Below are 27,159 nucleotides of genomic sequence, written 5' to 3' on the forward strand. Positions count from 1 at the left end.
TCTGTCAATAAGTTTAGTCAATTTAATTGGCAGCAGCTATCAAAAACTATTGCATGACACACATGGCTCACAAAACTGTAGCTTTGCCTCATCAGGTTCTTTAATGTGGAGGCTTTGACCTGCAATTTCAAAGATACACATTCCAAGCTTATGCCTAGTTAGTGGATGTGGAAGAAAAAAACAAAGCAAATTACCTCGTAACACAAAGGTCAGTAACACCCCTAAGCTCCAGGTACAAAATCTTATATCTTAGAGAACTATATTTAACACTTCCATACATTACTAATGGTATTTTTTTTTTCATTTTGCTTAATTAAATGTTAGTTATCATCAAGCCTTGGAAGTATTCTGTGTGTGTATATTTATTTGCTGTTCGTGAAGAAGCCAATTGTTTTAAATAAGTTCCTAGAAAATAAGCGCTCAATGTGTTTAATCTGAGTTGCTAATATTGTGAAATATAGGCCACGTAACTAAATACTAGATTAGATAACTATGGCGAAGTAAGGAGTCTCAAACAGTGTCCCAGAACAATAGCAATCTGTGTTGAATTTTTACCCTCTGTGGTAAAATGAAGGGAAAAGGAATGAAGTTTTAGTTTTCCTTAATTTTTATCTTTATTGTTTCAGACTCTTGAGCAGTATAAACTTTTCATCAAGTCAAATATATTCACAGTAAAGGACTGTCCTTTATTCTGATACCATGTCCTTCCTAATTTTGGGGGCACAGATGAGATAAGTTTTATGAAATAAAAAGTTGAAAAATTCTTACATTTTTAGGGTCCTTACTTGGTAAAATGTAGAGTTGTCCACCATGTTTATCTCTTCCTCCTTATTATCATGATTGCTGTTATTATTTTTAATTGTTCATTAAATCCAAGGGTCTGGGAAATACTCATGTAATTCATCTCACAGCCTTCACATTGTATGATATCCAAACAGGTGGCTGTCCATCCTATTCTTAAAATATTTCCAGGAAAAATGATTCCACCTAATGCGTAAATGCTTTCATCAGATTAAGAGAACACCGTGGACATTTTATTTTATTTTTTAAATCTTACCTCCATTGTATAAGCTAAATGTGTAGGAATAAGTGAGATTATATAGATATTATCTAGAGCTTTAAAATATTCAAAGCACTGTCATCATTATCTCATTTAATCTTTGAAAACAACTGTATGAAGTACAAAGAACACTGAGACATTTGGATTGCTCTATATCAAAGAAAAAAGTGTTTGTCCCAAAACTTCAAAATGTGTAAATTGTACATTCTGCATCTTTACAGCTGGAGAAAATTCACTGGCAATGGAATATTTAAAATTAGAGCTTGCTTAGTGCTCTGCTTCTGATCACTACTTGATCCCACTTCGTGCTTTCATGTTAATTGGCCCAACTGGACTCTACAGTTGGAAAGTGAAAACTTACTATTTCAACTTGAGTCATGTATGTATTCTTTTCATATATTTCTTAAATGTACTATTTTTTTTTCTTCTGATAGTCACCACACCAAGCATTTCCAGTCACCCTGCCACAGACTTCCTTTGTAATCACTGCTGAAGGATATGATGTTTTTATGACTTCCCGAAATGAAAACCCTATCTTGTTTTTAAAACAAACAAGTCAACAAAAAGTAGTGTTTATGTAAGCATTTTGTTCCCTGACTCTAGGAACCCCTCTGTTTTTATACCATCTCTGTACTGGCAAAACACAAAAACAAAACGCCACCTTGCTAATTCCCTTCCTAGCAAAGTGATACAGTTTAGCGCATGTTCAAGAAAAAAAATGGCTAAGAAATTTTGTTTCCACTAATTATTTTCAAGACTGTGATATTTACACTCTGCTCTTTAAAAGTTACATTTTGTAAGACTATTTTTTAACAAGTTGAACATAAGCCCTAAAAATATGTATCCTTAAATTGTATTTTGAATATTTTAAGTCAGTCTTTGCTATCATTCCAGGAATAGAAAGTTTTAACACTAGAAACTGCAAGTTTGCCCTCTCATCTGAATTTTGGTATCCCTCTCCCCAAGCTTACTTTCTGTTGCAGAAAATTTAAAAATTATTAAATAAAATTCTAATGATGGTATCCATGTGGCTTGCATCTGATATAGCAGATAAAGAAGTTTTATGAAAATGGACTCCTTTTCCACTGAAAAGTAAATCTTAATGGCCTGTATCAACTATCCTTTGACACCATATTGAGCTTGGGAGGAAGGGGAAGTCCGGAATGAGGTTATAAAGTAAAAAAAAATATTTTGCAAAATGTTCCTTCTTTTAAAATGTTATGTTTTAGAAATATTTTAAGTGTTGTAACATTGTAGGAATTACCCCAATAGGACTGATTATTCCGCATTGTAAAATAAGAAAAAGTTTTGTGCTGAAGTGTGACCAGGAAGTCTGAAAATGAAGAGAGACAGATGAGAAAAGAAGATGCTTCTAATGGACTAAGGAGGTGCTTTCTTAAAGTGTTTGTGTGTACTTCAGAAAGAGGTACAGGTTTTGGAAGGCGCAGAGGCCCAACTTGTACAGAAGAAAAGATTTCATGAAAATAGTGATATTACATTAAAAGAAATACTCGTATCCTCTGCCACTTTATTTCAACTTCTATTGCCCTAAGAAAGAGCCTGTTTGAAGGCGGGAACAAGGAGTGCCGGCAGCAGTCTCCTCCCTCCACCTTCTTCCTCATTCTCTCCCGAGCCTGCTGAGCCCTTTGCTCCCCTGGCGACTGCCTGGACAGGCAGCAAGGAGTTGTCTCCCAGTGCGTTTTGCCCTCCTAGCTGCCAACTCTGGCTGCTAAAGCGGCTGCCACCTGCTACAGTCTGTTACACAGCCTCGGGAAGAGGAAAGGGACCTTGGACCTTCCAGATTGCTTTCTCTAGCAAGAAACTGTCACAGGTAAGAAATGTCATTCTTCTTTATTTGGAAAGTCAGCCATGGCAATTAGAGGTAAATAAGCTAGAAAAACAATTGAGAGGAATATAAACCATCTAGCATCACTATGATGAGCAATCAGTATCAACATAAGAAATATAAGCAAAGTCAAAGTGAATTTTTTTCTTTTATCAAATATGGGAGAGGATCACTTTAGAGGAGAGGTTCTCAAACTTTTTGCTCTCATAATCCTCTACACTAAGCGCATCACATGTTAGCATAAGTAACATTTTTAATTAAAGATAACTATGTACTTTTGTAACAACAACAAAAAAGCATAAAGAGTGACGCTTTTTTATTTTTACAAGTGTTTTAACTGGTTTAATAGAAGCCATATAGAGCCGCTGGATTATCATTTGCTTTGCATTCAGACTATTGCAATATTGCACAGAATGTAGCCTCTGGTAAACTCTGTTGTTCGCTCATGAGAGAATGAGTGAAAAAGACAAATTACGTCTTAGAATTATTAGAAATAGCTTTCACTTTAGGAACTCCCTGAGAATCGCTGCTTTAGAGTGGTAAAATAAATAGGCTTCTCTTTAAAGGGAATCTCAAGACAGAATCAATTACATTAAAGGCAAACAAAAAATTTGCCCATGGGTAGTCATCTTGTGAAATCTGCCACACCTTTGGACTGGGCTACAACTGGATAATATAGCATTCCCTGGGATAATTTTGTTTCACAGTTAAGGGAAAGGCTGAATAAATATCTCTGTTTGAAGTTGAATAACAAAAATTAGGACCCCCTAAATTTTAGGACACCTGAAATTCCTCTTTTTGCCTATATTCAGCTACTTTGAGTTCTGTTAAATCTTCTTTCACCCGAGGTCAGTAGCTCCTGCCCAGAATCTCAGGCAGGCCTGAGCCCAGGAATTTGAGACCAGCCAGGGCAACATAGTCTCTACAAACTAATTAAAAATTACCTGGGTATGTTGGTGCATGTCTGTAGAACTACTCAGGATTCTGAGGATTGCTTGAGTCCAGGATACTCAAATCTGTGGTGAGTTCAGTCACTAAACAGAGTGAGACTTTCTCAAAAAAAAAAAAAAAAAAAAAAAGTTCCTTCAAAATAACTTTTGTCTGCAATGTTTTCCTATTGCCTATGAGATTAAATTTACTCTTCTACCTGATTTCCAAAGCCCTCCAAAATCTAATCCCACTTTACCCTGTGTTCACTGCAAAACAGCAGGACTGTTCCAGTGCAATCCAGAAATCACGGGCTGGGGGCAGTGGCTCACACCTGTAATCCCAGCACTTTGGAAGGCCAAGGCAGGTGGATTGCTTCAGCTCAGGAGTTCAAGACCAGCCTGGGCAACGATGGCAAACACCCTGTCTCTACAAAAAAATACAAAAATTAACCAGACTTAGTAGTATGTGCCTGTAGTCCCAACTAGAGGCAAGAGGATCACTTGAGCCCAGGAGGTCAAGGCTACAGTGAGCCATGTTCGCTGTGTCACTGCACTCCAGCCTGGGTGACAGAGCAATACCACATCTCAAAAAAAAAGAAAAGAAAAAAAATCACTCTATTCAGTTCACCCCCACCACAACATTGTTTTGATTATCAAATAAATGCTGGTCCATTTCCTTCCCTTCTCTATCTATTCAAATCTTTAAGCATTCTTTGAGATTCAATTCAATTCTCCTTTTCAAACTAGGCCATTTAAACTACATCAGTTCCATTTTGATTTTTTGCTTTGAGTCTACAGACTCAAAACCAAAAACTTAAAAAGTTATTTTTTAAGTTTTCTTCTACTCTCACCTCTTCCACACTCACATACACGCATTCATAATAAGATGACAAAATGTTCAAGGACAAAATGATTTATAGAACTGAAAAGTTAGGTTTTGATCTTGATGCTGTCAAGACGACTACCTGCCTGATCTCAGGGAATTAGTTATGTAGCATGCTCCCTCATTTCCTCCTATACCTATTCGACAGGATTGGAATTCCACAGCAAGGATAAACATAATCATAGTTGCTTTTCAAGTTCAAGGCATTTTAACTTTTAATCTAGTAGTATGTTTGTTGTTGTTGTTGTTGTCGTTTGAGATGGAGCCCTGCTCTGTCATCCAGGCTGGAATGCAGTGGCACAAACTCAGCTCACTGCAGCCTCCGCCTCATGGATTCATTCAGTTATCCTGCCTCAGCATCCCAAGTAGCTGGGCTACAAGGCACATGCCACCATGCCTGGCTAATTTTTGTATTTTTAGTAAAGACAGGGTTTCACCATGTTGGCCAGGCTGGTCTCGAACACCTGACCTCAAGTGATCCAGCTGCCTTGGCCTCCCGAAGTGCCGGGATTACAGGCGTAAGCCACCGTGCCCCAGCCTAATAGTATGTTTTTAAACTCTTAGTGGCTTAACAATGCTGGTTGTATAATAAACATGCCATAAATATGTATTGTCTTAGAATTATGAAGAAGTGGTTACTAAGCCGTTTGCCACATATCAGTGGTTCTCTCCTTACAGCTTTAACTGGAGTCTAGAATTTCAGGTTGGTAGAGCTGGAACAGACCTTAAAGATTGACTATCCAACTTCCTTTTCCAAATGAGAAAACTGAGACCCTTAAAATTAAGTGACTTGCCCCAGACAAAACTGGAACTCATGTGTCCTCATTTACATCGTGAAATTCTACCATTCACTAGCCTCTGGCTAGTTGTCGAAGTATTGCATAACTAAAAATTATTTTGTGTTTTAAAGAACAAATTGTCACTGCTTACTCCTGGGAGGATCTTTCTGAGGTGGTTTATAACTCTTAAAAAAAAAAAAAAAAAAAAAAGTCAATAGTCTGAGAACTTTAGATGAAATAGTCAAATAGTCAAAGCATTTTTATCCAATGGATACTATAATTTTCATGGATTAGAGTTTAAGCAAAGAAACATGGATGAGAAAGGAAGAGGAAAATTGAGGACAGGAAGAATGGGATTGAGAACACACCACTTGTAATCAGTCATAGCTGTATTGAGAACTAACAAGAAGAATTGTAAGAAAATAAGAATGAAGAATTCAAAATCAGCACATGAAATAAAAAAGAAACTACTAGGGAAAAATAGAGAAGACATTAGAAAAAGTATTCTGTTTTTAAAATTCTATTTTCAGGCTTCCCTCCTGTTCTTCCTCCTTCTCATTGGTTTTCAGGTGGAGGGAAAGTTTAAGATAGAAAAAATATATATATTCTACACATCCCTTTCTACACCATTGTCACGGCAACAAGGTTTATCATAGCAAACTTTTATTCATAGAACATTTATTGAGTTCTTACTGTGTGGTAAGCTCTTTCCAGGTGTTGAAGATTCAGGGGGAGAAAAAGACAACTCATTGTCTTAAAACTCAGATGGAAGCTGAACAGACCTATTTTTATTCAAAGTAATCTCCATTCAGGGTAGTAAGAGCTATTTAAGAAGCATGAACAGGCTTGAGTGAGGTGGGACTCTGAGGAGAGAATAATTAGCTAGGAATGAAAGAGCAGAGAAGTTTTCCTAGAGGAACTATTAAAGCTGGAAGTTATGGGATGAGAGATGAGGCAGGGTTTGCAGGCAGGAGAAAAAAAAAAAAGCAGGGGAAGGGGAAGTTCTGGCCTGGCAGAGAGAATAACTCTGGCAACAATGGAGGAGAGTCTGGAAGCAAGACAACCAAGTACAAGAGTATTAATATAGAAGATGCCAGGGGTGATGAGGGCTTGATTTAAGACAGTGCTGTTGGAGACGGAGAGGAGATACTAAATTCTGGAGACATTTCTGAGTTAGAATCTACAGTATTTATCAGACAAGGGAAAGATTAGACAAAGGAGTTAAGAATGACTCCCAGGTTTCAGTTTTGGGCAGGTAACTAGGACATGTTTTGAAAAGTAATTTATTATATCTCTTATCATTGGAACTATGTATCTGGAGCCAAATTAAAATTTGTGCATTGTATATAACTTTCCCCACCACCAATAACTACTACCCTAACTCTTTACTTAGTAGCCAGACTTCCTAAAAGAATAGTTTGTAGTCACTGTCCTTACTTTTCCCCCTCCCATTCTGTCCTAGATATTTGTCCACCTACCATCTGCTGCCTCCACTTTACCCAAACTGTTCTACAGTTACCCAAAACTTCCTAATTGCCAAATTCAATGAACAAGTTTAAGCTTATATGTAAATTAGAAGCTCTACAGTTTCTGATTTCCAGCAGCTCCTCCTGAAACCCTTTCTCTTTTGACTTCCGTGACACATCTCAGATTTACAAAACTGAACTAATTATTTTCCACTTGAGCTGTATTTTCATTCTTTTTTTCTTAATGAATGAGGTAACCACTCAACAAATTGCCCAAGCCAGAAACTACGAAGTCATCCTCAGTTCCTTCTTCTTCCATTTGACCCACAACAGATCAGCTGAAAAATCCTGCTGTTTAGTATCTCTTGAATTCACTACCTTAGTTTATAGCCTCATCAACTCTTAATTGTTAACATTGCTTCTGTAGTTGTTGTCTGAGCTCTGTCCAGTCTTGTTCAATCAGATCCATTATCTTGTTCTTGGTGGTGGTGGTGGTGGTGGTGTTGACACAGAGTTTCGCTCTTGCTGCCCAGGTTGAAGTGCAATGGTGTGATCTCAGCTCACTGCAACCGCACCCTCCTGGGTTCCATCAATTCACCCTCCTGAGTAGCTGGGACTACACGTATGTGCCACCACACTGTGCTAATTTTGTATTTTTAGTAGAGACAGGGTTTCACCATGTTTGTCAGGCTAGTCTCAAACTCCTGACCTCAAGCGATCCACCCACCTCAGCCTCCCAAAATGCTGGGATTACAGGCATGAGCCACTGCTCACAGCCCACCCAGATCCATTCATTATGTTGCTTCTAGAGTGAGCTTTTTAGAACACAAATTTGACCATATCTTTCTCCTATTTAAGTCAGCATTTTTTTTTTCAAGAAAAAACAGTTCAAACTCTTTAGCCTGCTTACACAAGGCCTTTATAGTCTGACCCTTCTTTCCAAGCTTTCATCAAACTATACTGCAAGTTGCATTTTATGTGAATTGAATTAGGCAAAAATATAAAAATTATAGTTTATGTGGGCAAAATGGAAATAATGTTAACTCTTCCAAACAGTTTATCTAGAATGACATAATTTCCAAGCTGGTAGGTCAAATGAGTTATAAACTGTTAACACTATTGCCACATGCAAGTGTCTCTTATACCTGGTAGAATTATCTGCTTCCATGTCAGTATTATGTAAATTAGACTTTAAATAACTCAGAAGTTCTTCAGACATACAGGTTATTATTGTGCTATTTTTTCACATAATTTTAAATAATTTTATATATGATAATGTTATCCAAGTGCTAAGGGATGTATTGTTACTGTTGTGAAAAAAACAAAAAACAAAAAAACTCCAAATAAATATGTTGAAACAAAGGTTACATGCAAGAAAACAATATTTAAAAGGCCAAAGTACCACCATGACAGGCTGTGTGGAGACGGCGGGCTACTATGTACTCTAAGAATACCTCCTCTCATACCTTTACGTTTTTCCCAAAGAAAAGTTAACCTTGGCCAGGCACAGTGGCTCACGCCTGTAATCCCAACACTTTGGGAGGCCAAGGCGGGGAGATCGCCTGAGGTCAGGAGTTCGAGACCAGCCTGACCAATATAGAGGAACACCCCCCTTATTACTGAAAAAATACAAAATTAGTCTGGGCGCGGTGACTCACCCCTGTAATCCCAGCACTTTGGGAGGCCGAAGCAGGCAGATCACCTGAGGTCAGGAGTTCAAGACCAGCCATGGAGAAACCCCGTCTCTACTAAAAATACAAAATTAGTTGGTTGTGGTGGCGCATGACTGTAATCCCAGCTACTCAGGAGGCTAAGGCAGGAGAATCACTTGAACCCGGGAGGCGGAGGTTGCAGTGAGCTGAGATTACACCATTGCACTCCAGCCTGGGCAACAAGAGTGAAAATGTCTCAAAAAAAAAAAAAAGAAAAAGAACAGAAAAGTTAATCTTGAACTATGTGAGATCTTTAGACATGCATTCTTTCTGTAAAATGTGACTGCATTTGCCTTATTTATGGTAAAAATGTTGAGGCCTCAAACAACCCACGTTCTCTCAGTCTCCCTGCTGCCTAGCCTTTGTTCACATTGCTGCTTCTTGGTGGAAGCTCTTCCCCTGGCCTTGAAAATGCCTGCTTCTCTTTCAAGGCAGCACAGTCATCACTTCTGTGGTAACCTTCTCCAGCACTATCAAACAGAAAGAATCTTGTAAATTCAGCTCTTACAGCATTCATTATATTATTTTGTAACTCTTTATAGATTCTTCTCTCCCACTAGATTCTGAGTCACTGGAGGGTAGGAGCTAACTACCCTCATTCATGTGTGGTTTGGTCAGCTACTGGCCACATTCCTGATGCATAGTTGATGCTTAAGCCTTAACTGGTGAATCAGCTCAAATATTGTCCTTCTCTAAATCCACTCACTCACTGACTATGTACTGAAAATAGTAAACACCAGTAATTTAATCCAATTTCTGCCGATACTACTTGGTACATTTCAGGTGAATTACTTTAATAAATATGTGTGTATTACATAATATTAAAGTTTGTAGAGAAGATCATGCTAGTCATTATTTCACCAGCTGATAACTAATCAAAACATAGAGTCTCAGGTTAACAAATGTCTGCCTTCTCAGTTAATTCAGTCATTAACAAACACCTCCTGATGCTGATAACAGGGCTGTGTTCAGCAATGAAGCCATAAAGGTAAATAAAGAAAATGCCCTCATGGACCTCAAAGCCTAGTCATTATTGTTCTGATTTTTAATATTAAAGTTGGTTTGGGTTTTGGTAAAAAATGTTTAGACTTATCTCAGCGATCTTTTCATCCTTTGCTATATTATTTTTCTCTAAGAATCTTCCTTATCCCCTCCTTTAAAAAACTAGGTGATAATTCTAAATCATAAATTTAAATAATATAAATATTTTATAATATTTAATATTTATATTTAAATGTTTGATAAACATTTAAATTTTATAATATTTAAACGTTTATTTAAATGTATTCGTACATCAGTTTTTATTTTATTTAAATCGTTTGGCCAGGCATGGTGGCTCACGCCTATAATCCTAGAACTTTGGGAGGCCACGTCAGGCAAATCACTTGAACTCAGGAGTTCGAGACCAGCCTGGGCAACATGGTGAAACCCCATCTCTACCAAACGTGCTAAAACTTACTTGGGTGTGGTAGCACGCATCTGTAGTCCCAGCTACTTGGGAGGCTAAGATGAGAGAATTGCTCGAACCCAGGGGAGAGGAGTGGGGTGGATGTTGCAGTGAGCTGAGATCGCGCCACTGCACTCCAACCTGGGTGACAGAGTAAGACTCCATCTCAAAAAAACAAAAAAAAAAAAGTTACTTAAATAAGATAAATTTAATAACCATTCACATTTAGATGAGCATAAGGAACTAAACCTAGATAAAACTGTTAAATAAGGCCTGGGTACAGTGACACATGCCTGTAATCTCAAGCACTTTGGGGGGTCAAGGAGAGAGGATCGCTTGAGTCCACGAGTTAAAGACCAGCCTGGGCAACATAATGAGATCCCATCTCTATTAAAAAAGAAAATAAACCTGTTAAATAGCCACCAGCTCACAAGTATTTGGGGTCAGCTTAATTTGCATTAAGTTTTTTCAACTGAGTTTTAATTTCCTGTTTATTCTACCATATATGCTTGCTTTTAGATTATCTTAGAAAGAATTTGAGTCAGTTCTCTACCTATGAGCACAGTTTTATGGCTACTCCTCTATGTGTCATTGACAATTGTGACTCACTTACCTTCCTTAGAGCCCCAACCATAACTGCCTTCAGAAACCCAAGGCACTGCTGAATTCTAGTGTAGGGACTTCCTAATCATTTTTGTGGCATGGACTTTCATGGGAAATATGAAGACTGTGGACTCCTTCTCAGAACAATGTTTTTACAGACATAAAATTAAATGCTTAGCTGTATAAAGAAAACCTATTATATTAGAACAGAGTTATCAAAAATTTTTTACCTCCTTCAAGTTACGCTGTAAGGCTATAGTAACCAAAACAGCCTGGTACTGGTATAAAAACAGACACATATGTCAGTGGAACAGAATAGAGAACCCAGAAATAAAGCCGCATACTTAACAGCCAACTGATTTTTGGTAAAGCTGACAAGAACATACAATGGGAAAAGGACACCAGTTTCAATAAATGGTGCTGGGAAAATTGGATAGCTAGGTGCAGAAGGAACAAAACTGGACCCATGTCTCTCGCCATGTACAAAAATCAACTCAAGATGGATTAAAGACTTAAATGTAAGACCTGAAACTATCAAATAGAAAAAAAAAAAACCTAGGGAAAACTCTTCTGGACATTGGTCTAGATGAAGAATTCATGGCCAGGCCCTGAAAAGCACAGGCAATAAAAACAAAAATAGACATATGGGACTTAATTAAACTAGAGAGCCTTTATACAGCAAAAGAAATAATCAACGGAGTAAATAGACAACCTGCAGAATGGGAGAAAATACTTGCAAACTATACATCTGACAGGGGACTGATAGCTCAAATTTACAAGGAACTCAAACAGCTCAACAACAAAAAAACAAATAATCCTGTCATACAAGTGGCCAACAAGCATGTGAAAAAATGCTTGTCATCACTAATCATCATAGAAATGCAAATTGAAACCACAATGAGATACTATCTTACACCAATCAGAATGGCTGTTATTACAAAAAATAACATGTTGTTGAGGATGCAGAGAAAAGGGACCACTTATGCACTCTTGGCGGAATGTAAATTTTTAAAACCTCTCTAGAAAATAGTATGGAGATTTCTCAAATGACTGAAAATAGAACTACCCTTTGATCCAGCAATCCCACTACTGCATATCTACCCAGAGGGAATCATTATATCAAAAAGATACCTGCATTTGTATGTTTATTTACAGCACTATTCACAATAGCAAAGATATAGAATCAACCTAAGTGTTCATCAGCTAATGGTTGGATAAAGAAAATATGGTGTGTGTGTATGCATATATGCAGTGGAATATTATTCAGCCATAAGAAAGAATGAAATCATCTCTTTTGCAGCAACATGGATGGAACTGGAGGCCATTATCTTAAGTGAAACAACTCAGACACAGCAAGGCAAATACCTCATGTTCTCACTTATGGGTGGGAGCTAAGTAGTGTGGATCCATAGCCAGAGTATAGAATGATAAACAGTAGAGACTCAAAAGGTGGGGGAAGTGAGAGGGAGGTGGATGAGAAATTACTTATTGTATACAAAGTATGTTATTCCAGTGGTTGATACAGTAAAAGCCCTAACTTCACCACTATTCTATATGTCCATGAAACAAAATTATACTTGTACCCCATAAATTTATACAAGTAAAATAAAAATACAAAAAAACTTGATATGTAAACTTGTCATAATAAGTACAAAGCTGAAAGTAACATGTCTGATAACATGGTTTTAACATTTACTTCTCTGTCAAACACTTCAGTTCACTGAAAGAAAACAGCTTATGATACATCTTTAAGAAAGCATGTTTACATTTGCCTTTTAAACTGGATATGAAACTCATTTAATAAAAAACAATGCAGAAAAGAAAAAATAAATTGTAAATTTAAATATTAATGTTTAATAAGATTTTATTTTATTTAAACTTATTAAATAAAATAAATTTAATAACCATCCACATTTGGATGTGTATAAGGAACTAAATCTAGACAAAACTGTTATATAACACCAACTAACAAGTATTTTGGGATTAGCTTAATTCAGATTAATTTTTTTTAAACTGAGTTTTAAATTCCTGCTTACTCTACCATACGTGCTGGGCCTCATATTATGCTAGAAAAATTTTGAGCACAGATTTATGAATACTCTCCTGCATACCATTTAATTTAAACAAATTTCGATGCAGCATATATGTGCCTTTTTACCAACATATTAAATAATAAGATCTACTATGAGAACTAAACTTTTGTAATTTCAAAGTAGTAATGAGTTTAAACCATTTTCAAGATCTCTGCAATAATTGTAGCACAATAGAAAATAGGTATTTCTATTAATGACAGAGTCACACGTACTACTAATAATACTGTGGTTTGTTTCCTGCAACTAATCATGGAAGGAATGCTAAATTTCAGAAGTTGGTGAAAATACATGTGTATTTTTTCCCCATCCAAGTTCACAGATTTCTCACGCTGAGAACTCCTATTCCATAACAAAATTCTGGAAACCTGCACGCCATATTGAAAGAGGGGCAGAAAGGAAGAACAAATAGGATTTAAAATTTTTTCAAATCCTGTATCTCTTGATTTTACAGCAAGATTGTGTTTATGTATTACTTGTGTTAAAAAAACATAGTATAATCTAGACTCCAGATCAAAAACCACTGCTGCTCAGGGAGAAAGGGCCATCAAATGCCAGAGCCCTGCAGCCTTCTCCCACCCTGCCTGTACCCTCAGATGGAAGCACTTTTTTAATCATTGTTTCACCTTTAGCACTTTGACAATGAAGTCACAAACCTTCAGCCTCTCACCCGTAGGAACCCACTGTTGTAAGAGAAGGATGAAGCCAGTCCTTCCTAAAGGGCAGGATTAGATGTGTTTCTGGCATCCTCAGATGAAGCTATATTTATATTGAATAATATATTTATATTTCTCAAGGAATACTAGAATAATGATTCAGTTCAGTAGTGGGCCATTTATCTACCCTATATAATATTGTTTAATGAGAAAATGCTTTCTGTATTCCAAATATCTGATGATTTGTAAGAGAACATTTAAACATAGGTATTCATACGCTGAAACTTCTGGCATTTATTAAATGTCAAGATTGTTCATCAGTATACTAGGTGATTAACTGACCACTGAACTTGAAGGTAGTATAAAGTAGTAGTAAAATGTACAATCATTGTCTCTTAACAGATGCTCTTTGCTTTCATTAGGAATAAAGATGGCTGCTGAACCAGCAGAAGACAATTGCATCAATTTTGTGGCAATGAAATTTATTGACAGTACGCTTTACTTTATAGGTAAGGCTAATGCCATAGAACAAATACCAAGTTCAGATAAATCTATTTAACTAGAAAAGATGTTGTGAGGTGAACTGTTAAGTGATTCTTTTTGTCACCAAATTTTATTGTAATATTAATGGCTCTTAAAAAAATAGTGGACCTCTAGAAATTAACCATAACATGTCCAAGGTCTCAGCACTTTGTCACACCACATGTCCTGGCACTTTAATTAGCAGTAGCTCACTCTCCAGGTGGCAGTAAGTGCACATCATGAAAATCCCAGTTTTCATGGGAAAATCCCAGTACAAAACTGGGTGCATGCAGGAAATACAATTTCCCAAAGCAAATTGGCAAATTATGTAAGAGATTCTCTAAATTTAGAGTTCTATGAGTTACACCATTTTATGTAAATATGTTTGACAAGTAAAAATTGATTCATTTTTTTTTTCCTGTTGCCCAGGCTGGAGTGCAGTAGCCTGATCTCTGCTCACTGCAACCTCCACCTCCTGAGTTCAAGCGATTCTCCTGCCTCAGCCTTCTGAGTAGCTGGGACTACAGGTGCATCCCACCACACCTGGCTAATTTTTTGCATTGTTAATAGAGACAGCATTTTGCCATGTTGGCCAGGCTGGTCTTGAACTCCTGACCTCAGATGATCCTCCTGCCTCGGCCTCCCAAAGTGCTGGGATTATAGGCATGAACCACCACACATGGCCTAAAAATTGCTTCTTATGATTAATCTTCTGTGAACAATACGGCTTCATTTGAAAGTTTGCCTTCATTTGAAACCTTCATTTAAAAGCTTGGACAACAAAGTGAGACCCCATCTCTACAAAAAATTGAAAAAAATTACCTGTGGACACCGCCTACCTTCTTCAGAGGCTGAAGCAGGAAAATCACTTGAGCCTAGGAATTCGAGCCTGCACTGAGCTATGATCCCATCCCTACACTCCAGCCTGCATGACAGTAGACCCTGTCAAAAAAAAAAAAACCTTCAGAAAAAATTCTTAGGTGACTTTTCTTAGATGACTTTCCATTTAAGCAATACATTCAAAAGTAAAATCTCTCATTTTATAAAATTTATTTTTAGTTACATATTGAAATTTTTAAACCCTGGGTTTAAGTTTTATGTCTAAATTACCTGAGAACACACTAAGTCTAATAAGCTTCATTTTATGGGCCTTTTGGATGATTATATAATATTCTGATGAAAGCCAAGACAGACCGTTACTATAAAAATAAGAGTTTGAGAAAGAGGAGTAACAAAAGTAAAAACTAGAATGAGATGAAATTCTGAGTTGAAATACAAAATTTTACATATTCTGTTTCTCTTTTTTTCCCCCTCTTAGCTGAAGATGATGGTAAAGTATAAATGAATTTATTTTTCTTTGCAAACTAAGTATCTGCTTGAGACACATCTATATCAACATTGTCAGCTGAGGAAAAAAATGGTTCACGTGATAGCCATCTATTTGGAAAGCCCATCTACCCTCAAAGGAATGTGGACTCAGTAGCACAGCTTTGGAATGAAGATGGTCATAAGAGATACAAAGAAGAACCTCTAGCAAAAGATGCTTCTCTACGCCTTAAAACATTCTCCAGCTCTTAGAACGTACAAAATAGACTTTGCCTGTTTCATAGGTCCTAAGATTAGCAGGGAGTCATGGATTCTGTTGCCGGTGGGGAGGCATTGCATAGGAAAAGGGGATTGAAGCATTAGAATTGTCCAAAATCAATAACACCTCATCTCAGAAATGCTTTGGGAAGAAGCCTGCGATGCTCCTGGATTGATGGCGACGGGAGGGCAGAAAATTCTGGAAGTAGAGGAGATAGGAATGGGTGGGGCAAGAAGACCACATTCAAAGGCCAAGATCTGAAAGAAACCATGGCATTTATGATGAATTCATGGTAATTCAGCATGGAAGTAGAGTAGGAGTAGGAGAATAATGAGAGAAGCTAGAGTGATAAACAGGGTGTAAAGCAAGACATTCTCTTGCTCCAAGATATGAAATTTGGACTTTATCTTGGAGATACTAGGGTTAATTAAGCACAATATGTATTAGCTAGGGTAAAGATTAGTTTGTTGTAACAAAGACATCCAAAGACACAGTAGCTGAATAAGACAGATAATTTTTTCTCAAAGTCTAAGTAGGCAGCTCTGAAGTAGTATGGCTGGAAGCAACCTGATGATATTGGGACCCCAACTTTCTTCAGTCTTGTTACCCATCATCCCTCAGTTGTTTATCTCATACACATAGTTGAAAATCATCATACTTCCTGGGTTCATATCCCAGTTATCAAGAAAGGGTCAAGATAAGAGAAGTCAGGCTCATTCCTTTCAAAGACTCTAATTGGAAGTTATATACATCAATTCCCCTCATATTCCATTGACTAGAATCTAATCACATGACCACACCAAGTGCAAGGAAATCTGGAAAATATAATCTTTATTCCAGGTAGCCATATGACTCTTTACAATTCAGAAATAATATATTTTTTAAAATATCATTCTGGCTTTGGTATAAAGAATTAATGGTGTGGGGTGAGGAGGACAAAATTAAAGGTTGAGAGGCTATTTTAGTTCTTACAAGAAATGATGGTGTCATAAATTAAGGTAGACATAATGGAGTGCTGATGAGGAGCTGTGAATGGATTTTAGAAACACTTGAGAGAATCAGTAGGACATGATTTAAGGTTAGATTTGGAAAGGAGAAGAAAGTAGAAAAGATGATGCCTACATTTTTCACTTGGGCAATTTGTACCATTCAATGAAATAGGAAACACAGGAGGAAGAGCAGGTTTTGGTGTATACAAAGAGGAGGATGGATGACACATTTAGTTTTGGATCTGAGATATCTGTGGAACATCCTAGTGGAGATGTCCAATAAACTCTTCTACATGTGGTTCTGAGCTCAGGACAAAGATTTGGGCTGGAGATAGAGATATTGAAGGCTTATGCATAGAAATGGCATCTGAATCTATAGAAATAAAAAGACAAATCAGAGGAAATGTGTAGAGTGAGAGAGTAAAAGCCAAGTACTAAACTGAGAGGAATACCTACATTTAAAGGATGCAGTAGAAAGAGAAGCTAATAAAGAACAGAGAGCAGACTAACCAAAAAGGAAGAAGAAGAACCAAGAGAATTCCACTGACTCCCAGGAGAGCATTTTAAGATTGAGGGGATAGGAGTTGTGTTGAATTTTGCAGCCTTGAGAATCAAGGGCCAGAACACAGCTTTTAAATTCAGCAACAAGGAGTTTGGTGATCTCAGTGAAAGCAGCTTGATGGCGAAATGGAGGCAGAGGCAGATTGCAATGAGTGAAACAGTGAATGGAAAGTGAAGAAAGGATACAGACAATTCTTGCTAAAAGCTTGGCTGTTAAAAGGAGGAGAGAAACAAGACTAGCTGCAAAGTGAGATTGGGTTGATGGAGCAGTTTTAAATCTCAAAATAAAGAGCTTTGTGCTTTTTTGATTATGAAAATAATGTGTTCATTTTATAACTAATTCAGCCAATGAAAAAAGATAATAGGCTGGGCACGGTGGCTCAAGCCTGTAATCCCAGCACTTTGGGAGGCCGAGACGGGCGGATCACGAGGTCAGGAGATCGAGACCATCCTGGCTAACACGGTGAAACCCTGTCTCTATTAAAAAAAGTACAAAAAACTAGCTGGGCGTGGTGGCGGGCGCCTGTAGTCCCAGCTACTGGGGAGGCTGAGGCAGGAGAATGGCGTAAACCTGGGAGGCGGAGTTTGCAGTGAGCTGAGATCCGGCCACTGCACTCCAGCCTGGGCAACAGAGCGAGACTCCGCCTCAGGAAAAAAAAAAAGAAAAAAGATAATAATATGAAAGATAAAAATATAAAAACCACCCAGAAATAATCATAGCTACCATTTTGATGCAATATTTCAATATTTCTACACTTCTTTCTATATATATATATATGGAAGAAATGCTTATATTTTTATTAAAAGGGATTGTACTATACCTAAGCTGCTTTTTCTAGTTAGTGATATATATGGACATCTCTCCATGGCAACGAGTAATTGCAGTTATATTAAGTTCATGATATTTCACAATAAGGGCATATCTTTGCCCTTTTTATTTAATCAATTCCTAATTGGTGAATGTTTGTTTCTAGTTTATTTTTATTAACAATGTTCCCATAAGCATTCCTGTACAAAAATGTTCACACATTTGTGTGACTTTTTCTTTAGGATAAAACCCAGGAGGTAGAATTGCTGGGTTAATAGAAGAGAAAGGATGATTGGCAAATCAAAGCTTCAGTAGAGGGTACATGCCGAGCACAAATGGGATCAACCTTAGATACCAGCAATGGCACCCTCGCATTTCCCCTTGGGACAAGAGAGAGAGGAAATAACTGGTACTGCCAGAGTTAAATTTGTATGTGGAGTAGCAGGAAATCATTTGCTGAAAATGAAAACAGAGATGATGGTGTAGAGGTCCTGAAGAGAGCAAACAAAATTTGAAATTGCGGCTATCAACTATGGAAGAGAGTGCTGAACTGGAAAACAAAAGAAGTATTGGCAATTGATATGCTTGTAACAGCACCGATTCGAACACTTGTGCCATTGTTCACCAGCAGCACTCAGCAGCCAAGTTTGGAGTTTTGTAGCAGGAAGACAAATAAATTAGGGATTTAATATCCTGGCAAAATGGTAGACAAAATGAACTCTGAGGTCCAGCTGCACAGGGAAGAAAGGGAAGACAGGAAGAGGTTAGAGAGGAAATACAAGAGTCAGAAGACTGGAAGATGTTGTGAAACTTAAGAACACATAGAGTTGGAGTAAAAGTGTAAGAAAACTAAAAGGGTAAGAGACTGGTCAGAAAGTAGGATATTTGAAGTTAACACTTCAGTGGCAGAGTAGTTCTGAATGGTAACAAGAAATTGAGTGTGCCTTTGAGAGTAGGTTAAAAAACAATAGGCAACTTTATTGTAGCTACTTCTGGAACAGAAGATTGTCATTAATAGTTTTAGAAAACTAAAATATATAGCATACTTATTTGTCAATTAACAAAGAAAGTTTGTGTTTTTTAATGAGATTTCATGTTTGTTGTAGAAAACCTGGAATCAGATTACTTTCGCAAGCTTGAATCTAAATTATCAATCATAAGAAATTTGAATGACCAAGTTCTCTTCATTGACCAAGGAAATCGGCCCCTATTTGAAGATATGACTGATTCTGACTGTAGAGGTATTTTTTTTAATTCGCAAAGGTAGAAATGACTAGCTACTTCGTCCCATTCTGTTTTACTGTTTACATTTTTCCGTGCTAGTCCCAATCCTTAGATGAAAAGTCACAGGAGTAACAATAATTTCACTTACAAGAAACTTTATGAGGCATCCATGTTTTTTAGTTGGGGTAAAAAAATGGATACAATAAGACATTGCTAGGGGTCATGCCTCTCTGAGCCTGCCTTTGAATCACCAATCCCTTTATTGTGATTGTACTCACTGTTTAAAACCTCTATAGTTGGATGCTTAATCCCTGCTTGTTACAGCTGAAAATGCTGATAGTTTTAAAAATATTAAAGATAAATACACACGCATTTCAAATGAGTCTGTCTTCCCCCAGAAATTTAGAGTACAATAGAAAAGGATTAAGTTGCCAGGTGTGGTGGCATCTATCTGTAATCCTAGCTACCTGGGAGGCTCATGCAGGAGGATTGCTTGAGGCCAGGACTTTGAGACTGTTGTACACGATGATCGTGCCTGTGAATAGCCACTGCGCTCTTGCCTGGGTGATATAGAGACCTTGTCTGTAAAATAAAAAATAAAATAAAATAAACTTAAAAAAAAAAAAGAAAATGATCAAGTCTACTGTGCCTTCCAAAATATGAATTCCAAATACCAAAGTTAGGCTAAGTTGAAGCAGTGAATGTGTGTTCTTTAAAAATACTGAATACTTACCTTAACATATATTTTAAATATTTTATTTAGCATTTACAAGTTAAAAACAATCTTTTAGAATTCATATCTTTAAAATACTCAAAAAAGTTGCAGCATGTATGTTGTAACACACATTAAACTGTGGGCTTGTTTGTTTGTTTGAGACACAGTTTCACTCTGTCACCCAGGCTTAAGTACACTGCAGTGGTGCAATCTCGGCTCACTACAACCTGTGCTTCCAGGTTCAATCAGTTCTCATGCCTCAGCCTCCCAGCCTCAGTAGCTGGGACTACAGGCATGCACCACGTACACCCAGCTAATTTTTGTATTTTTAGTAGAGTTGGGGTTTCACCATGTTGGCCAGGCTGGTCTCAAACCCCTGACCTCAAGTGATCTGCCTGCCTCAGCCTCCCAAACAAACAGACAACCCCACAGTTTAATATGTGTTACAACGCACATGCTGCAACTCTTTTGAGTATTTTAATGATAGGGATTCTAAAAGGTTGTTTTTAACTTTTCAATGCTGGGATTACAGGTACGAGCCACTGTGCCAGGCCTGAACTGTGTTTTAAAAAATGTCTGACCAGCTGTACGTAGTCTCCTGCAGACTGGCCAAGTCTCAAAGTGGGAACAGGTGTATTAAGGACTATCCTTTGGTTAAATTTCCACAAATGTTCCTGTGCAAAAATTCTTCTAACTAGAGTTCTCATTTATCGTATTTATTTCAGATAATGCACCCCGGACCATATTTATTATAAATATGTATAAAGATAGCCAGCCTAGAGGTATGGCTGTAGCCATCTCTGTGAAATGTGAGAAAATTTCAACTCTCTCCTGTGAGAACAGAATTGTTTCCTTTAAGGTAAGACTGAGCCTTACTTTGTTTTCAATCATGTTAATATAATTAATATAATTAGAAATATAACATTATTTCTAATGTTAATATAAATAATATAATTAGAAAACTCAAATATCCTCAGACCAACCTTTTGCCTAGAACAGAAATAACAAGAAGCAGAGAACCATTAAAATGAATACTTACTAAAAAGTATCAAACTCTTTACCTATCGTGATAACGATGGTTTTTCTGAGCCTGTCACAGGGAGGAGGAGATACAATACTTGCTTTATGACCTGCATCTCCTGAATAATCAGTCTTTATACAAATAATAATATAGAACACATATGTGAGTTATACATTTAAGAATAACATGTGACTTTCCAGAATGAGTTCTGCTATGAAGAATGAAGCTAATTATCCTTCTATATTTCTACTCCTTTGGAAATCATAATACTATTTTAATCTGTAGTTGTTTTGTTCCTGATCCTTAGTCTAAGTCTCAAACACAAGCTTCAGCTTCCAGTTGATGTATGTTATTTTTAATGTTAATCTAATTGAATAAAATTTATGAGATCAGCTGTAAAAGCAATGCTATAATAATCTGAAAGCCAGGTATAAAGTATTTCTGGCCTCTACTTTTTCTCTATTATTCTCTATTATTTTTCTCTATTTCCTCCATTATTGTTAGATAAACCACAATTAACTATAGCTACAGACTGAGCTAGAAAAATTTCCTCCCAGTAAGAGTAGCCAGGGATGCTTAGAAATTGGCAATGCTTCAGAGGAGAATTCCATGTCATGAAGACTCTTTTTGAGTGGAGATTTGCCAGTAAATAACTGCTTTCATGCCCACCCAGTCCCCACTAAAAGACAGTTAGGATATGACCTTAGTGAAGGTACCAAGGGGCAATTCAGGAGGGAGAAAAAAGCCACTCCAAAATATAATCCAAGTAAGAACAGTGCATATGCAACAGATACAGCACCCAGACAAATCCCTCAGCTATCTCCTTCCAACCAGAGTGCCACCCCTTCAGGTGACAATTTGGAGTCCCCATTCTAGACCTGATAGGCAGGCAGCTTAGTTATCAAAATGGCATAAGACGCCTGGGATGGAAGGGTAGGGTGCAAGGGGTTAAGCATGCTGTTACTGAGCAACATAATTAGAAGGGAAGGAGATGGCCAAGCTCAAACTATGTGGGATAGAGGAAAACTCAGCTGCAGGGGCAGATTCAGAAACTGGGATAAGTGCGAACCTATAGGTGGATTCTTGTTGGGGGAGACTGGTGACAAGGTTAAGAAGATGGAAATAATGCTTGGCACTTAGTAGGAACTGGGCAAATCCATATTTGGGGAAGCCTGAAGCTTATACAATTTTGATGGTCCTTTTAAAGAAAAAGAACGTGGCTGGGCACGGTGGCTCATGCCTGTAATCCCAGAACTTTGGGAGGCTGAGGTGGGCAGATCACCTGAATTCAGGAGTTCAAGACCAGCCTGACCAACATGGAGAAACCCCATCTCTACTAAAAACACAAAATTAGCTGGGCGTGGTGGCGCATGCCTGTAATTCCAGCTGCTCGGGAGGCTGAGGCAGGAGACTCTTTTGAACCTGGGAGGCATAGGTTGCAGTGAGCCGAGATCGTGCCATTGCACTCCAGTCTGGGCAACAAAAGCGAAACTCGGTCTCAAAAAAAAAAAAGAATGTAAAATTACCAAAGGCGTAAGCTTAAATTTAATTCAACTTTTAAAAAGGGTGGGTGAGGGGTGGCTTGAAGAGATCTGTGCAAATGAGGGAATCTGACATTGAAGCTTCATCAGCATCATAGCAAATGTGCTTCTGGAAGGAACTCAGTAAATATTGGAGGGAGGGAGAGAGCGAGGGGTGGACTAGGACCAGTTTTAGCCCTTGTCTTTAATCCCTTTTCCTGCCACTAGTAAGGATCTTAGCAGTGGTTATAAAAGTGGCCTAGGTTCTAGATAATAAGATACAACAGGCCAGGCACAGTGGCTCATGCCTATAATCCTAGCACTTTGGGAGGGCAAGGCGAATGTCTCACTTGAGATCAGGAGTTCAAGACCAGCCTGGCCAACATGATGATACCTCGTCTCCACTAAAAAAAAAAAAAAAAAAATCAGCCAGGCATGGTGGCACGTACCTGTAATCCCAGCTACTCGTGAGCCTGAGGCAGGAGAATCGCTTGAACTCAGGAGGCGTAGGCTGCAGTGAGCCGAGATCGTACCACTGCACTCCAGCCTGGGCGACAGAATGAGACTTCGTCTCAAAAAAAAGAAAAAGATAAAAAGACACAACTGGCTGCCCTAATGTGCTCACCTTTCACTGTTGATTACTAGCTATAAAGTCCTATAAAGTTCTCTGGTCAAGAACCTTGACAACACAAAGAGGGATTTGCTTTGAGAGGTTACTGTCAGTGTCTGTTTCATATATATACATATATATGTATATATGTATCTATATCCAGGCTTGGCCAGGGTTCCCTCAGACTTTCCAGTGCACTTGGGAGATCTTAGGTCAATATCAACTTTCCCTGGATTCAGATTCAACCCCTTCTGAAGTAAAAAAAAAAAAAAAAATCCTTTGCCCCTTGGAGCACTCAAGTTTCACCAGGTAGGGCTTTCCAAGTTGGGGGTTCTCCAAGGTCATTGGGATTGCGTTCACATCCATTTGCTATGTGCCTTCCCTATGATGGCTGGGAGTGGTCAACATCAAAACTAGGAAAGCTTCTGCCCAAGGATGTCCTTACCTGTATTCTGAAATGTGCAATAACTGTGATTAAAGAGATCGCCTGTTCTACCTACCCACACTCTCACTTCTCAGTTTCAACTGTAACTTTCTTTTTTATTTTATTTATTTTATTTTATTTTATTTATTTATTTATCTTTTGAGACAGAATCTCGCTCTGTCGCCCAGGCTAGAGTGCAGTGGCACGATCTCGGCTCACTGCAAGCTCTGCCTCCTGGGTTCACGCCATTCTCCCACCTCAGCCTCCCGAGTATCTGGGACTACAGGCACCCACCACCACGCCCAGCTAATTTTTTGTATTTTTCGTAGAGACAGGGTTTCACTGTGTTAGCCAGGATGGTCTCGATCTCCTGACCTCGTGATCCACCCGTCTTGGTCTCCCAAAGTGCTGAGATTACAGGCGTGAGCCACCGCGCCTGGCTCAACTGTAACTTTCTATACTGGTTCATCTTCCTCTGTAATGTTACTAGAGCTTTTGAAGTTTTGGCTATGGATTATTTCTCACTTATGCATTAGATTTCAGATTAGTTCCAAATTGATGCCCACAGCTTAGGGTCTCTTCCTAAATTGTGGTATATTGTAGACAGCTGCAGAAGTGGGTGCCAATAGGGAAACTAGTTTATACTTTCATCAACTTAGGACCCACACTTGTTGGTGAAGAACAAAGGTCAAGAGTTATGACTATCGATTCCACAACTGATTGAGAAGTTGGAGGTAACTCCCCAGCCTCCACCGCCCAGAGTCTTTCAGGCATCTTAGGAGGATGAAGAAATGCTATTTTAATTCTGGAGGTTTCTCTATCAGTGCTTGGGATCATGGGAATCTGTGCTGCCATGAGGCCAAAATTAAATCCAAAACATCTACTGGTTCCAGGATTAACATGGAAGAAACATAGGTGGTGCCCACATGTTCTGATCCATCCTGCAAAATAGACATGCTGCACTAACAGGAAAAGTGCAGGCAGCACTACCAGTTGGATAACCTGCAAGATTATAGTTTCAAGTAATCTAACCATTTCTCACAGGACCTATTCTGTAACTGAAACATACAGGAATCTGCATTTGGCCTTCTAGGGCAGGGCCCAGCCAAGTAGACCATATTCAGGACAGAAATTCAAGACTACCATGGAACTGGAGTACTTGGCAGGGAGACAGAGTCAAGGACTGCCAACTGAGCCAATACAGCAGGTTTATACAGGAACCCAGGGCCTAGCCCTACAACAAGTATTGGGTCTATTCACCATCAGTTTTAATTTCAGGCTCCACTGAAAGAGTAAGCTAAGATTCCTGGCACTTCCTGTCTCTCTCACAGTTGGCTCAGAAATGAGAACTGGCCAGGCTAGGCATGGTGGCTTACACCTGGAATCCCAGCACTTTGGGAGGCCGAAGTGGGAGGATCACTTGAGGCCAGGAGTTCAAGACCAGCCTAGGCAACAAAGTGAGGTACCCCCGACCCCTTCGCTACAAAAATAAATTTTAAAAATGAGCCAAATGTGGTGGCACGTACTTACAGTCCCAGCTACTCAGGAGGCTGAGGCAGGGGGATTGCTTGAGCCCAGGAGTTCAAGGCTGCAGTGAGCTATGATTTCACCACTGCACTTCAGGCTGGGCAACAGAGCGAGACCCTGTCTCAAAGCAAAAATAAAAGGAAACTAGAACTAGCCTAAATTTATGGGAGAAGATCATCAATGTCTTTAGTTGTGAATGGTTATAGAGGACAGGAACTGACATTAGCCCAAAAAGCTTCTGGTCTTTGCTGGAACTCTACTTCATCTTGAGCAAATGTGGACACCACTCAATGGGAGAGGAGAGAAGTAAGCTGTTTGATGGACAGAGGAAAACTAGAGTCCTGGACCTGAATATGCATCCCATGACAGGGAGAATAGGAGATTCGGAGTTAAGAAGGAGAGGAGGTCAGTATTGCTGTTCAGAGATTTTTTTATGTAACTCTTGAGAAGCAAAACTACTTTTGTTCTGTTCAGTAACATACTTCAAAACAAACTTCATATATTCAAATTGTTCATGTCCTGAAATAATTAGGTAATGTTTTTTTCTCTGTAGGAAATGAATCCTCCTGATAACATCAAGGATGCGAAAAGTGACATCATATTCTTTCAGAGAAGTGTCCCAGGACATGATAATAAGATGCAATTTGAATCTTCATCATACGAAGGATACTTTCTAGCTTGTGAAAAAGAGAGAGACCTTTATAAACTAATTTTGAAAAAAAAGGATGAATTAGGGGATAGATCTATAATGTTCACTGTTCAAAACGAAGACTAGCTATTAAAATTTCATGCTGGGCATGGTGGCTCACGCCTGTAATCCCAGCCTCAGAGGTCAGGAGTTCAAGACCAGCCTGACCAACATGGTGAAACTTCGTCTCTACTAAAAATACAAAAAATTAGCTGGGTGTGGTAACCCATGCCCACAATCCCAGCTACTCGAGAGGCTAAGGCAGGAGAATCACTTGAACCCGGGAGGCAGAGGTTGTGGTGAGCCATGAATGCGCCATTGCACTCCAGCCTGGGCAACAAGAGCAAAACTCCATCTAAATATATACATACATACATACATACATACATACAAATTTCGTAATGTAAACTGTCTGAATTTTTATGTTTAGAAAGATTATGAGATTCTTAGTCTGTAATTGTAATGGTGAAACAAAATAAATACTGGTCTTGAAAAACATCATTAAGAAATGAATGAACTTTCACAAAAGCTAACAGACTTTCCCTTATTTAAGTCAATAAAATATTTGCATGTTTAAAAACTTCATAGTTTGAAAACATTCTACATTGTTAATTGGCATATTAATTATACTTAATATAATTATTTTTGAAGCTTTTGGGTTATTAGTCCTAATGACAAAAGATATTGATATTTGAACTTTCTTTTTTTTTTTTTTTTTTTTGAGATGGAGTCTCGCTCTGTCGCCCAGGCTGGAGTGCAGTGGCCGGATCTCAGCTCACTGCAAGCTCCGCCCCCCGAGTTCACACCATTCTCCTGCCTCAGCCTCCCCAGTAGCTGGGACTACAGGCGCCCGCCACTTCGCCCGGCTAGTTTTTTATATTTTTTAGTAGAGACGGGGTGTTAGCCAGGATGGTCTTGATCTCCTGACCTCATGATCCGCCCGTCTCGGCCTCCCGAAGTGCTGGGATTACAGGCTTGAGCCACCGCGCCTGGCCTGAACTTTCTAATTTTTAAGAATATCATTAAAACCATCAAGATTTTTATAAGGAGGCCACTTCACTTAACGAATTTCTGAATTTCTTCCAAAGTCAGTATATTTTTAAAATTCAATTTGATCCTGAATCCAGCAACATATAAAAGGGATTATATACTCTGGCCAACTGACATCCCAGGAATGCACAGATGGTTTAATATCCTAAAATCAATTAACATAACATACTATATTAATAAAGTATCAAAACCATATTCTCATCTTCTTTCACAATTCCTTGGTTACACTATCATCTCAATAAATGCAGAAAAAGCATTTGACAAAATCCAATTCATAATAAAAATTCTCAAACTTGAAAGAGAACATGATAAAGGCATCTATGAAAGACCTACAGCTAATATCATACTTAATGATGAAAAACTGAATTATTTTATCCTAAGATCGGGAATAATGCAAGCATGTCAGCTCTTGCAACTTCTGTTCAACATCGTACTGGATGTACT

General features: G+C 38.3%; 1 protein-coding gene across 3 annotated transcripts; it reads left to right on the top strand.

Annotated features, from left to right (window-relative positions):
* Nucleotides 1-1,954: 1,954 nt before the first annotated feature.
* On the top strand, nucleotides 1,955-26,248 carry IL18 (interleukin 18). 3 transcript variants are annotated; one of them, XM_009187273.3, is made up of 6 exons: nucleotides 1,955-2,891; nucleotides 13,874-13,980; nucleotides 15,312-15,323; nucleotides 19,043-19,177; nucleotides 20,601-20,734; nucleotides 25,531-26,248. In XM_009187273.3, the coding sequence occupies exons 2-6, from the start codon at nucleotides 13,902-13,904 to the stop codon at nucleotides 25,750-25,752; spliced, it is 582 nt and encodes a 193-aa protein (XP_009185537.1). In that variant the 5' UTR covers nucleotides 1,955-2,891; nucleotides 13,874-13,901; the 3' UTR covers nucleotides 25,753-26,248. The 3 variants fall into 3 exon arrangements, with proteins under 3 accessions (XP_009185537.1, XP_003910750.1, XP_031508822.1); XM_003910701.4 differs by having other exon boundaries at nucleotides 13,894-13,980; XM_031652962.1 differs by lacking the exon at nucleotides 15,312-15,323 and having other exon boundaries at nucleotides 13,894-13,980.
* Nucleotides 26,249-27,159: the final 911 nt, after the last annotated feature.

The sequence above is a fragment of the Papio anubis genome, chromosome 12, assembly GCF_008728515.1.
Source record: "Papio anubis isolate 15944 chromosome 12, Panubis1.0, whole genome shotgun sequence".
NCBI lineage: Eukaryota > Metazoa > Chordata > Mammalia > Primates > Cercopithecidae > Papio > Papio anubis.